Source organism: Zingiber officinale, chromosome 3B (assembly GCF_018446385.1).
Source record: "Zingiber officinale cultivar Zhangliang chromosome 3B, Zo_v1.1, whole genome shotgun sequence".
Classification (NCBI taxonomy): domain Eukaryota; kingdom Viridiplantae; phylum Streptophyta; class Magnoliopsida; order Zingiberales; family Zingiberaceae; genus Zingiber; species Zingiber officinale.
In genome coordinates this window covers 110,479,459-110,493,535 of record NC_055991.1, presented here as the reverse complement: position 1 = coordinate 110,493,535, position 14,077 = coordinate 110,479,459, and the positions used below count along the sequence as shown (strand labels likewise).

The following is a 14,077-nucleotide window of genomic DNA, read 5'->3' as shown; positions in this document are numbered from 1 at the left end:
TTCAATATCATTAGATAATGCTAGTTCTAATACCGCTTGTATAGATGATCTAAAATTTGTTTGTCAACCTATTATTGGAGGTTTATTTTTTCATATTCGTTGTGTATGCCATGTTTTAAATTTATGTGTTCAAGATGGTTTAAAAATTTTAGAAAGTTATATTAAACCAATTAGAATTGCAATTTCTTATTTATGGTCTCATCCATCTATAATGAAACAATGGGGTAGGTTTTGTAAAATGAATGAAATGAGATCTAAAAAATTTCCACGTGATGTACCAACACGTTGGAATTCAACATACCAATTATTACAAGATTCATTTCAATATAAAGAATTATTATGTTCATTTTTTGCACAAAATACTAATACTAATATATATTTATTTTCACAACAATGGAATATTTGTAGTAGTATTTGTGAAATTTTAAAAGTATTTAATGATGCAACCGAACAACTTTCCGGTGTTTATTATCCCATTGCTCAATTAGTTTTAGAAAATTTTTCTAATATAGTATTAGTTTTAAATGAACATATTAATAATGAATCTTTATCTCCTTGCATCTTAGCTATGAAAACTAAATGGGAAAAATATTTTTATTTAATTCCTGAAATTTATTTAATTGCATTTGCTTTAGATCCTAGATTTAAATTAGAAGTTTTACAAGAAATGTTAACTTTATATTATGACGCTTTAATTCCAATTAAATATTCTTCTTCCCCTGATCCAGTTAATATTATATATAATGTTAGAATTTATTTATATGATATTTATAATCAATATTATGCAAAATATGGAACACAAATTAATATTTCTGAAATTCAACAAACTACTAGTAGTAATTTAAAACTTACAAAAGCACAACTCTTATTAAAAGAACGGACAAAACGTCCACGAGGATCCTCAAGTTCCACACAGGAACTTGAGAATTATTTTACGACTTCTTTTGATTTTAATGAAGTAGATAGCGAAAACTTCGATATCTTAAAGTGGTGGTCACAGAAGGCTCAAAGCTTTCCCGTTCTCTCCGTGATCGCAAAAAAAATTTTAGCTTGTCCAGTGTCAACTGTTGCTGTGGAGCAGACGTTCAGTGCCGGCGGCAACATATTAGATGAACGACGATCAACTTTGTCTCCCGACTCATTGGAAGCCCAAGCATTACTGGACGATTGGACCAGAGCGGAGAAAAGAATCCAAGGAATGTAACTTTCAGATGACGAAGTTGAAGATTTTGATACTGAAGGAACAAATACGACAGGAACAGGAAATGGAAGTGAATGAAAATGTAAAAGGATAAAAATGTAAAAGAACTACGTGGGCTTTGATTCCCCTAAAGGGATACGTAGGCAACTTAAATAAGTGCAAGCCCTTTTTTCAATAAATTTTAATTTCTAATTTTTAATGTTTTGTTTAATTTTTAATTTTTAATTTTTTTTAACATATTAATCTTGAACCGTGGCGAACTGTGAACCGAACCGTGAACCGGCGGTTCTGAACCGTGAACCGTAACCGTCTTGGGCGATTAAGGTTAAGGGTCGACCTGCCTGGAACCGTCAAACCGTCGGTTCCGAACCGTGGTCAGGTCTACGTAAAGCTGGCCGACCTTATTCTTAGTCGCCCCAAGGTCTGACCACTCTTAAGATAATAAATTTCCTGATTCGCTCGGCCTAAGGGATGACCATCTTTCCCCAATCGACTTAAACCCCGATGTGGTCAACCTAAGAATCTTAACACTAGGGATCCAGGCCAAAGGAGGAGATATTATTTCTTTTGGAGTAGGGCTGCCATGTTATTTTGATTTTGATCGCTACATCACCTTCTGGATCCATCCGTCATAACCCGTATAAGAGACAATGCAATTCAAGCCAGAAGTTTAATTCAAACGAGTTCAAACAATAACAAAACTGAGAATAAGCCCAGACTGAGACCTGAAGAATCTATCGCATTACATTACAGACATCTAGTAGTGATAAAACTGCAACATTTTTATCACAGAAATCGAAGACAGGAAACAACTGTACTCTCATGAGTATGCAAATTGACCGTAGTTGCAAACTAAACAAGTTTCAGTATCATGCAAAGATAATGCAAAATGTTATATCAAGGCAATTCTTTTCCAGATTCAAAGTGCGTGCTTTGATCCAAACAGAATAAAGAAAAAACACTGTCATGAACCATATTTGCCTTGACCCAAGAAATCAAGATCAGAAAAAACTCCTATTCAAAATTTTTATTTCAACTGCAGGAGATAATCTCCTGAATTTGAACATCTCCTTTAAGATATTGAGCTCAATAGGCGTTCCGCAGTTGAATCCAATGTAAGCAGTTTCGAGAGCTGGTGCATTGGCAAGAACAAATTTTATAAATGGCAGTTCAGATATGCAGCTAACGTAAGTAATTTCCACACTTCTGAGGTGGCTAAATTGGCTACCAAAACTTTGCTGTGCATCCAAAAATTTCTCAGCGGGTGTTCCATCATCTAAATTGTTGCCGATATATGCCTACTTATCATTCAGAAATTAATATGACAAGACAAAAAAAGAGTAGATTAATAGAATGACCATATAGTTGTTCACAACAATGAACCATATAATTTCAGTCGCGAATACACGATGCATTAAAAAAAAAACAAATTACCTTTAACTCAAGAGTGACTAATAAAGGGCAGCTTCTGCACAGGAAAACTATGGCTTGTATTTCTTTTATGTCCTTCAAGTTTACACATGCATGAAAACGCTTTAGCTGATATGTGAAAGGAAGCTGAATGGGTAACTGACCGTATGCCCAGACCTAGAATTTGAGAAAACGTAGTTATTAAAAGCTGCTAGCAGATGCACACAATAGGGGGAATTCAAAGAAAATAAAGAAAACCTAAATACCTTGAATGCCTGATTATACAGTACGATCTTCTTAATACTGGAAAGATGGTAAAGGTTTCTAAATAATTTACAAATTACTCCAGGGGATGCATAATACTTGTCATTCTTCCCAACGAAGGAGACATACAATGTAGATAATAATGGAACATTTTCAAAAGAAAAATCTATGTGTTGTCCAAAAAATGAGAAAACAACCAGACTTGGGGAACAAACCTTAAGACCACTAAGACCAAATATGTCTATCAGGTATAGAATATTTAGAAGAGGGCAATTAGTGATTAAAGTCTCAAGCTCATTCTGTGAAATGGCAACATTGTTAAGACTCAGAGATCTAAGATGTGGAAAGCCTTGGAAATGAACAGGTCTGAACATGCACCTAAACAGACATAGATGCTCAAGCCTTTTACATGCGGAAAGACATGAAGGCAACTTATACACCTCTCCTTCCCATCTATGTAGAACTATTTCTTTAATATCATTTCTTGAAAGAAAAAGAAGCCACCCATCTATACATTTGGAGCTTTTCAAGTCAATGGAAAGTTTAAACATGTGAATTGGTCCTTGGTGGAATAGGAGAACTTGATGAATAATGTCTACAAGCTTACGGTCAAAAACAACTTGTGAATTGCTGCATTTAGATAGAGGGAATTCTTGCCGGCTGAAAGCAAGGTGTGGAATACTACTCCATGCGTATCTCCAATCACGCGATAAGATGCTTGTCCGGATTGCATCTTTCAATGGTAAGTGCAAGAGTATTTCTTCAATAATATTTCGTGGCAAATGGCTGATTCTGTCAACAGTACTGTCACCATTGACCATGTTTGACATGGCTGATTTTTTTTACTTTACCAATCCAATTCAATAACAAGCTATAGATATAAGCTCAGCTCAATTAGGAGACTGTGATAAGGTAGACTAAGTACTCCAATTCTCCTGTGTTAGCTGTAGCCCTGTAGAATTTGGAAAGAATTGAATAACGTGATTAAGCACCATTTGATAACAAATTAGAGATGGTTAAAATCTATGCTAGATAAAAGAAACTTCAATTAAAAAAACTATGAGAAAAAGGGTGGTATCATTGCCGAGACGACTCCTAAATTGAGACTTCTAAGGGGTTTACATCCAAGAAAACTACAAGTCAATGCTAGGTTGCACAGAGGCAAGTGCCAAAGTCAAAAACAATTGAAAGATTTGGTAGAAGGCTGTTGGACACCATAAATCCAAATTTAGGGTTCCCATATGTTGAAGCAGATCATATATACTACCATTATGTTAATAGAGTTTTTGGCCTTAGAAGATTGCCAAGAAAAATTAAACCAAGAAATTGTTGAAGAAACGACATTGCAATACAAATATTAACTTGAAAAGCATGTAAGGCATCTTGATCATAGGAATTGTTAAGGTCCTGGGAAAAAAAAAGTTTCATTTACATGGAAAGTAAAAAAGACATTGATGTCACAAGTCTCGTGAGCCAAATAGGCTCATTTTGGGATAGAAAAGGCACCCCTCATAGACATAACAATTTCTACCTAGGATCTCAACTGAAGAGATAACAATAGGATGCATGCATATGCTCCAAATAATAATAGGTAAACTAGCTACAAAAGCTAGGACTACTACGAGTCCAACAAACTTTCCATCATCAAAGTGGCCCTAATACCAAGACAAATTCACTATCATCGTAACAAGACAAATGGGAGTTCTTCATGCAGTCTTGTCTCTAATTAAAAGGGAGTTGTGAAGTGGTAAAACACTCATAGGAACAAATAAGAGGATTAAAGTTTCAATGCCAATAAGAATGAATATTCTAGAGGTCGGCTTCTGAGTGTGCATAAGTTGTGCTCCAAATTTTTCTGGTAGACCAAGGGAGAAGGTCATCTACCTCCAAGATTAGTCGAGTAAAACCTAGATACTTGGATTATCAAAATAAAAAATAAACGGAGTTGCCCTAATGCACTTCCATCTCCAATCAAGAAAGTTGTCCCTACACACTCCCACCTCTGATCAAAGAGGTTTACCCATGCACTGCCACATCCAACCATGGGAGCTGAAAGACTAGAAACGACTATGTAGGCCAAACAATATTTCAAGATCTTGAACCCTAACATCTGTCATGTACCTCATGTTGTAAGTTGACTAAGTTAACATTATCATATGCACAAGCCTCCTGACAATATGGTCTATAGAGTTATCTCATGCTTAGCAACTAGAATCATGCACAGGAACAGAATGAAACATAATAAAGATACTGCATTGGTTTAGAATTAGTGAACAAGTCAAAATCAATATTATAAGAGCAACGAGTTGCTGCATTATAAAACTATAAAGAACCAATAAGCTATTTACAATGTAGGACCATCCCACCCACTAGCCCAACATTGTTGATTACATCTCAATTATTAAGGTTCTGCCATACATGAAAGCCCTACCTTAGGAGACTTAGACTTATGAAAGCAAACAAGTACCTCTCAACGTAGGCCCCATACGATGAGCACTGACAAATCCTAAGGATTTGCTGAATCAACTCACCCAATCCTCATCCTTTATTATTAACTTCACAACAAATCCAAGTATTGATTAGCATCCCAGTGCCACATCAATGCCTCATCTTGCAGTCTTCATTACCATTCTCAACAGTTATCAGTACTATTCGTGAACCACATCGATCCAAGAAGGATTTGGACATATATCATAATTTCCAAAATTGAAGGGCAGCAAGGAGGAAAACCTACCCAATCGATCGTCTGGCTCGACGTCAGTCAGCGGACGGCGGTGGGGGAATGGAAGGCAGGAGAGGGCGTTGGCGTGCAACGGGGAAAAAGCGAGGGAAAGGAAAGCGTCAAGCGAGAAGGGTTTGTCTAATGCGGTGCGGCGAAGAACAATACTATCCGGTTCCTAAATAAACTGAAATAGTAGGAAAACTATTTAACTAAGGAAAGAAATAATTTAAAAGGAAATAAATTGAAAATTGTGCCCTTTTTTATAAAAGGGAAGAAATTAAAAAAATCTTGATGATTGAAAAATAAATAGAAAATTATTCAAAATTGATGCATTTATAATAAATTAGAGATTTAATTTTTATCATATAATAATTAATGTTTTTTTTTAATAATAAATAAAAATAATTATAAAATTATTTTAATTTTGTATTTAAATATTTAATTCTATATTTGTTGTTAGTCAAATACATTTAAAACTTATATTTTAATTATCTTTAAATCAATATAAATTTTAATTTGATTATAGCGAGATCATTTCTTCTCCTTCAATTTTATTTTAAATTTTTTAATAGTTTGGCAATTCAATTTTGATGCAGCATCACTTTAATTAGGGGTGTTAATTCGGATGAATCAGATCGGATTGAATCAGATTGAGTTTTTTTTTAACCCAATCCGAATTCGACCCGAACCCGAGTTCAACTCAAAACACCTCAACCCGAACCCGACCAACCTAAACCCCGACCCATATAACTCGAAAATCCTATTCAAAATGATTTTTTTGGATTATTTTCTTTATAATTCTTCACTTTTATCTCAATACTCCATCATTATCATACAAACATAATATTAATATACATAAAAACATCTAAATTTTTAAAATAAAATTTGATTTAACCTCAAAACAACCCACAAAATCCTATATTTAAGTCAACCCGACCCGACCCAACCCGATACTTTTTTACTCTCCAACCCTCCAACCCGAATCCGAAAATATCCAATCCGAACTTGAATCGTCGGATCGAGTTCATTTTTGACACCTCTAACTTTAATGGTAGTAAAAATACAAAATATAGATGGTTCAAATCCGATTCAAATTCCCCTCAATTGAGCACTGAATTAAAAGAATTATCCCTAAATAAAAAATTAATTAATTATTTTTTTTTTTAAAAAAAACACTCTCCAAAGACAAGAAAGTACTCTTATGGGTCTGCAAATTGACAGTAGAAGCTTTGCAACATAAACAAGTTTCAGTATAATGCAGGGATAACACAAAATGTTATACCAAGTCAATTATTTTCCAGATTTAAAGGAAAGAATTTTGATTCAAATATAAAAATGGTAAGGATCTTCTGAATCATTTTTTGTAATCCAGGAAATATGTCATTCACATTTGTGATCGGATCATGATTACGATCCGTCCGTAAATGATTGTAATCCCTTCCTGAGTTCACCATTCCCACCAAGTTATAATTTTTATTCGGAACGGACGGCCGGAGGTCGTCCGGAGGACTCTTATTCAGCGTCCAATAACCTGACCACTTATCCACCACCGGAGGTCTTCGGGCAGCCTCCGACCGTCCGCTCCGAACAAAAATTATAATTTGATGGGGATGATGAACCCAAAAAGGGATCGTAACCATTTACGACCGGATCACAACCGTGATCTAACTGTAAATGCGAGTGGCACATCTCCTGGATCACAAAAAATCCAGGAGATCTGCGCTCATAAAAGAGAGGCCCGGCAAAAGAAAACACTGTTAGGAACCATATTTACCTTGCACAAGAAACCAAGTTTAAAAAAAACTCCAAAAGAAGTTGTCCCTGTCTTTCTACTAAAAAAAACATGAGTATGCTTGCTGTTGTTTACGACAATACCCACGCTTGCCGGTACTTACAGGAGACGTCATGCTATGGCAAAATTCAAATATGAGAATTACTAGGCTTCAAAAGTCTTCATTTGAAATATAAGCATTCCAAGGGATCTCAAGCCCACATAGATGACGCATTCCGAAATTTTCTCTTTAAAATTTTTATTTCAGCTGCAGGTGATAATCTCCTGAATTTGATCATCTCCCTTGTGATATCGAGCTCTGTCTTCAGTCTGTAGTCGAATCCAATGTATGCAGTCTCAAGAACTGGTGCATTGGCAAGAACAAACTTCAAAAATGGGAGTTCAAGTATGCAGCTCACGCCAGTAATTTCCAAAATTTTGAGCTGGCTAAATAGGCAATCGAAACTTTGCTGTGAATTCCAAAATTTCTCAACAGGTGTTTCATGATTTGCTGGCATGACAAAACGTGCCTACAATTCGTTTAGAAATTAGAATAACAAGAAAAAAAGAGGATTGCAACACACATTGAAGTAAAAGAGAGAAGATTACTAAAATGACTATATTGTTGTTCACAACGATGAACCATATAATTTCAGTTATGAATACATGATGCATAAAAAAAAATATTATAAGAAGAACAAATTACCTCTAACTCAAGAGTCACTAACAACGGGCAGCTTCTGCACAGGGAGACTATGGCAAACATTTCTTGCATGTCCTTAAAATTTACAGTTGCATGAAAATGCTTCAGCTGATATGTGCAAGGAAGCTGGATGGGTAACTCACCATATGTCCAGACCTAGACTTTGAGATAATGTAGTTATAAAACTGTTAGAAGATGCACACAAAAGGTGGAATTCTAAGAAAACAAAGAGAACCCAAATACCTTGAATGCTTGACCACCCAGTACAATCTTCTTGATACTGGGAAGATGGTATAGGATTCTAAATAATTTGCAAATTACTCCAGGGGCAGCATAATACTTGTCACTCTTCACAGTTAAGGAGACAGACAATGTAGCTAGCAATGGAACATTTTCAAAAGAAAGATCTATGTGTTCTCCAACAAATGTCAAGTTAACCAGACTTGGGGAACAAACCTTAAGACCACCAAAATCAAACATGTCTATCAGGCATAGCTTATTTAGTAGAGGGCAAGCGGTGATTAAAGCCTCAAGCCCATCCTGTGAAATGGCAACACTTCTAAGAAACAGAGATGCAAGACGTGGAAAGCCTTGGAAATGAACAGGTCTGAACATGCATCTATGCAGAGATAGAGACCTGAGCCCTTTACATGAGAGAAGACAAGAAGGCAACTTATACACCTCTCCTTCCCATCTATGTAGAATTATTTCTCTAATATCATTTCTTGAAAGAAAGAGAAGCCACCCATCTATATCTTTGGAGCTTCTTAACTGAATGGAAAGTTCAAATCTGTGAATTGGTCCTTGGTGGAGTAGTAGGACTTGATGAATAATGTCTACAAGCTTACGGTCAAAATTAACTTGTGAATAGTTGCATATAGATAGGGGGAATTCTTGCCAACTGAAAGCAAGGTGTGGAATACTACTCCATGCATATCTCCAATCATGTGATAAGATGCTTGTCCGGATTGCATCTCTCAATGGTAAGCGCATGAGTATTTGTTCGATAATATTTGGTGGCAAATGACTGATTCTGTCTAGAGTATTGTTGCCAATGACTATGCTAGACATGACTAATTTTTTTACTTCACTGATTCAATACAAGAACAAGGTGCAATTATAAGCTGCAGAATCAATTAGGAGACTGATAAGGTGGACCAAATACTCCAATTCACCTATGTTACAGCATAACCCTGCAGGATTTAAAAAGAACTGAATCAAGTGATCAAACACCATTTGATAATAAATTAGAGATGATTATATATGCTAAATAAAAGAAACATCAATTTAAAAAGCTATTAGAAAAAGGGTGGTATCGTTGCCAAGGCTCCTTGTAAATTGAGGCTAAAAAGGGTGTTTACTTGCAAGCAAACTGCAAATTCAGTGCTAGTTTGAGGTGAGGGCTAAAGTCAAAAGCAATTCAAAGATTTGGCAGAAGGCTGTTGAACACCATAAATCCAAATTTAGGGTTCCCATACGTTGCCAAAGTTTTCAGCATTGGAAATTGCCAGGACAAATTAAACCAGGAAATCAAAGAAACAGCTTCAATACAGATATTAACTTGAAAAGCATGCAAGGTACCTTGATCATAGGAATTGTTAAGGTCCTTGGAAAAAAAAAAGTTTCCTTTACATGTAAAGTAAAAAAAGACAATTAATGTCACAAATCTCATGAACCAAATAGGCTCATTTTCAGGGATAGAAAAGGCACCCTCATACACAACAATTTCTACCACTGAATCTCAACTGAAAAGATAACTGCAGGATGTATGCATATGCTCCAAATAATAATAGATAAACTAGCTACAGAAGCTAGAACTACTAGGAGTCCAACAAACTTTCCGTCATCAAGGTAGCCCTGAGACAGACAAATTCATTATTGGCATAACAGGACCAATGGGTATTCTTCGTGCACTCTCACCTTCAATCAAAAAGGAAGCTTTACTCATGCACTTCTACCTCCAATCAAGAAAGTTATTCCTAGACACTCACATGCACTCTACCGATGCACTATCACGTCCAATCAAGGGACCTGAATGGCTACAAACAATTATGTAGATCGAACAATATTTCAAGATCATGAACCCTAACAGCCATGTACTTCATAAGGCATAATTGACCTCCACAATTATTGATTTTACAACATGCAAGTTGACTAAGTTAGCATTATCATAAGCACAAGAAATTAAATATCCAAATCATAACACAATGTGCTCCCAACAATATGGTCCACATATTTATCTTGTGTTTAGCAACTAGAACCACGCGAACCTTAAACCCTAAAACCTCTAAAAAAAACAAAACAAGTACCTTTCAACATGTGACCCATTCAACGAGTACCAACAAATCCTAAGGATTTACCGAATTAACTCGCCCAAACGTCATACATCCTCATTAATTTCCACAACAAATCCAAGTATTGCTTTGCATCCCATCAATGCCCACATCTAGCAGTCTCCATTACAAAACAATTATCACTACTAGTCGTGAACCATATTGATCCGAGAAGGATTTGAACATATATCATAATTTCCAAAATTGAATGGAAACAAGGAGTAAACCTACCCATTCGATCGTATGGCTCAACGTCGGTCGACAGTCCGCGGACGTCGGAAGGCGGAAGGCGGAAGGCGGAAGGCGGAAGGCGGGAGGCGGTGGGGAAGAGGAAGGCAGGAGAGGGTGTAGAAAAATGAGGGAAAGGGAAGAGAAAGGAATTTACTTATTGCGGCGCGGTGAAGAACAATACAAAATAAGTGCGGTGAAGGGTATCATTTAACCCTAAAAAACCGGGATCCGGTTCGGATTCAGTTGCATTTTGATTTTAATCAGATTCAAGTTCGATTTGGGTTTTTAAAACTCAGGTTTAATTCAAGTTTCGCCGCCTTATACTTGATTCCAATAAAAACTAAAGTTTGTTTACATCGTGCGTTATTGTTTTATTTATTTATTTTTATTCCTTAGCTTTTTTTTTTTCAAGATTCATTTGAAGGCAAAGGCAATTTTCCAGTGTGTTTCAACCATTATTCGATTCTCAATTTCAATGTAAGTTTTAAGATAAGGTAATGTTCTCTTGCCCTCTATTTTTTCTTTTTATAATGAAGATATCAAATTTTGCATAATTTTTAAAAAAAAATAAAACACAATTTATACATGTCTAAATTTTCAAAGGGCCATTAGGTTGTTATTCTGAAAACCCAAAAATGTTATTATTTTTTATTTTTATTATTCAAAATATTTAAGTTTTATGATTTAATTAATTTTGGAGATGACTAAATCAATCGAAAAATTTTTCATCACCCATAAAAATAAATCCAGAAAACAGGGCCCCAAAAACATTATGACTGAACTTAGACGTGCTCTGATAAGCAAATGACACTATTATTCAATCACACGCAAACATCTGTTTATTTTGGTCATGAGCTTGCGGCTTGGCCACAAGCAGTTTGTGATCGCAAGCTTGCAGCTCAGCCATAACTCGCTGCCGTCAGCTTGCGGTCCGACCATGATTCGTGACGGTGAAATGCTGGTGCAAGTTTGCAACTTAGCCATGACTAATTCATAGGCGCCACAAGCTCATTGTGACCATGATTTACACGAAGTAAATCTTTAACTATTAGTTAGGTTGCTGTCCTCGTTATTTATCATTAATCAGATTAGTTGCGTCTTGAAACTACTGTATCAATAAAATATTCACGGTTCGATCCTCTATTATAATATATTTATATGAATTTTTTCATCAAATGGATAACACAATCAAATAATATTAGATTTTTGAATTAGTCATCGCACGCGCTTCCTGATTTATCCTGATGATCGATGAAAAACTTTTGTGAGATTGGATCGGACACTCTAGGGATAGTCAATAAGATTAACTAGATTTATCATATTAATCATATTAGTTGTGTCCACAAGACTATGATGAAACAATAAAACATCTAAATTATCATCCAGACACTCATAATTCGATTCTCAATTATGACGTATTTACATAAATATTTTCCTTAAATGGATGTGTAATTAAAGGATATTGAACTTGTCATTGATTTCTAATTTATCCATATCTGATCAAAAATTTTCATAGAATTAGATTTATCATCTCAGAAATAATTAATAAAATTAACTAAATTAATAATTAATAAGATTAACTAAATTATTAAAATTAATTAGATTAGTTGTCATCCATAATTTATATCCTTTGATATTAATATTTAAACTTTGTGAGGTAATTAAAAAATATTGGATTTCTAACTTTGGCCATCCTTGTGTTTTCTGATTTACTAAAACTTTCTAAGACTGGATCAATCTTTCCAGGAATAAGCAATAAAATTAATTACAATTATTATTTTTACTTTTTTATTACCAGTATTAATTTTCTCACGTGAGTTTCTAAACTGATACGAAAGTATTATTATCAATAAATTTGAGGTCGATTTCCGCAAAATCCTCTGTTGATTTCTCAATCCCGCTGCGCTATTACTGCTGGTGAAATTCCTCGTAATTTATTTTCATTTCAAATACTAAGGGAATATTCTGGATGGATACGGTTTTAATTTATTTTTTTACTGCCAATTAATTTTCACACGTGTTTACCTTTCCCCGAACAGAGCATAAAGTTTTAAAAAAATTAAAATACAATTTGCATAGCTGTTTTTTCTCTGGCTCTGATTCTGGCTCTGTTAAGAGTGTAATCGAGTGAAATTGAGTAAATTTTTAAATATTTAAATTTGATCGGTTTATAATTGGATCGGCCTCGAATTTTATTTAATAAATATATTCATGATTTACAAGATTAAATGAACTTAATAAATATAAATTATAAATTTAAATATTTATTAAAAATTAAATTATATATTTAGAAAAATTATAATATTCTTATCAAAATTTATAATTTTATTTTAATAAATAAATTTAATATATTTATCTATATATTTCATAAATAAAATATAAAATTTATAAATTTAATATCAAAATTATTATTTTTTATTTAAAAGTTGATTCATGAGTTTAACGAACATGTTCACGAGCTAACGAGCCGAATATTATGAAACTTGAGTTTAATTTATTTATCTTAACGAACCTCATTAAATGAGCTCAAATGAACTTTTATCGAATCGAGTTTCGAATAGTTTACGAACGACTTGATTCATTTACACTCCTAGACACTGTTGCCCGTAGACTGGTAAATTATCTTGGCTGAATCAATCTCACTCGTTTAATAATTCGTATTATCCAATGCTGAAACTGTAGAATATTTCATAAGCCTCTACGAGTTGGGTCTTAACGAATTAATAGAAATTTATCCTCTTAAGGGACGGTTGACACTGAACTGACAGTTTATCCACTATATATGAATATTTTTTAATTTAATAATAAAAATTATAGAATCGAACCGGTCATATTCAGACATAATTAAATTGAATATCTAGTATCAATTAATACTAATAATAATAATTTATATTATGATGTACGGTGGTCAAATGTAACTATCAAAATTATGTACGCAATGATATATGATATGGTGATAAGGAAAAGTCCATCTTGGAAAAGGTCTTCACCATAATGGAGGTCAAAGTTAAGGCGGCCAATGCCCCCATCACATACTGGGCGGGCGAGTGGTTCACCCGACTGAGATCTGAAAGACCCGACCCTCACATCATCACTAGCTCGGCCATCAGTTGAGCTAGGACGCTCAAGACAGGTGATCCTGTCCGAGTCGCTGAATCAACGAACGCTGGGTATGTGGCGCTCTCCGCCGGCTGACGTAGATCTCCGGCTACTTGTGCTGACTTCCGGCGATCCTGCAAAGAAGTCGAGCCGGGAAAGGGTTCTCGGCGACGACCCTCCAACGCTCAAGTCAGGCTGATGGAAAACAAGAAGGTGGATTCTAGGATCCAAGATTTTCTTACCTCCGGTGAAGTCTAAGGGGTCTTATATAGAGTCACTACAACATTTTTCACCAATGACAACGTCCAAAAAATGTGGCCTAAAGTATAAAAATCGTTGCCTT

The 14,077-nt window shown here is 34.9% G+C and overlaps 2 protein-coding genes across 3 annotated transcripts; both read right to left on the bottom strand.

Annotated features, from left to right (window-relative positions):
- Positions 1-2,195: 2,195 nt before the first annotated feature.
- LOC121967290 (F-box/FBD/LRR-repeat protein At1g13570-like) lies at positions 2,196-5,751 on the bottom strand. 2 transcript variants are annotated; one of them, XM_042517406.1, is made up of 4 exons: positions 5,610-5,751; positions 2,878-3,827; positions 2,636-2,788; positions 2,196-2,499 (listed from the first exon to the last, which is right to left on the bottom strand). In XM_042517406.1, exons 2-4 carry the CDS (start codon positions 3,703-3,705, stop codon positions 2,203-2,205), a joined length of 1,278 nt encoding a protein of 425 aa, XP_042373340.1. In that variant the 5' UTR covers positions 3,706-3,827; positions 5,610-5,751; the 3' UTR covers positions 2,196-2,202. The 2 variants fall into 2 exon arrangements, with proteins under 2 accessions (XP_042373340.1, XP_042373341.1); XM_042517407.1 differs by lacking the exon at positions 5,610-5,751 and adding an exon at positions 4,997-5,587.
- A 1,610-nt stretch (positions 5,752-7,361) lies between these two features.
- LOC121967289 (F-box/FBD/LRR-repeat protein At1g13570-like) lies at positions 7,362-10,790 on the bottom strand. The gene is made up of 4 exons (XM_042517405.1): positions 10,636-10,790; positions 8,315-9,264; positions 8,075-8,227; positions 7,362-7,898 (listed from the first exon to the last, which is right to left on the bottom strand). Exons 2-4 carry the CDS (start codon positions 9,140-9,142, stop codon positions 7,581-7,583), a joined length of 1,299 nt encoding a protein of 432 aa, XP_042373339.1. The 5' UTR covers positions 9,143-9,264; positions 10,636-10,790; the 3' UTR covers positions 7,362-7,580.
- Positions 10,791-14,077: the final 3,287 nt, after the last annotated feature.

Excerpts from the sequence above, each read along its gene's own strand:
- LOC121967290 (XM_042517406.1), bottom strand. The coding sequence starts at position 3,705 with ATGTCAAACATGGTCAATGGTGACAGTACTGTTGACAGAATCAGCCAT. Across the intron at positions 2,789-2,877 it reads TGTATAATCAGGCATTCAAG|GTCTGGGCATACGGTCAGTT; the intron begins GTATTTAGGTTT and ends CTCAAATTCTAG. Across the intron at positions 2,500-2,635 it reads TAGTCACTCTTGAGTTAAAG|GCATATATCGGCAACAATTT; the intron begins GTAATTTGTTTT and ends AATGATAAGTAG.
- LOC121967289 (XM_042517405.1), bottom strand. The coding sequence starts at position 9,142 with ATGTCTAGCATAGTCATTGGCAACAATACTCTAGACAGAATCAGTCAT. Across the intron at positions 8,228-8,314 it reads TGGGTGGTCAAGCATTCAAG|GTCTGGACATATGGTGAGTT; the intron begins GTATTTGGGTTC and ends CTCAAAGTCTAG. Across the intron at positions 7,899-8,074 it reads TAGTGACTCTTGAGTTAGAG|GCACGTTTTGTCATGCCAGC; the intron begins GTAATTTGTTCT and ends AACGAATTGTAG.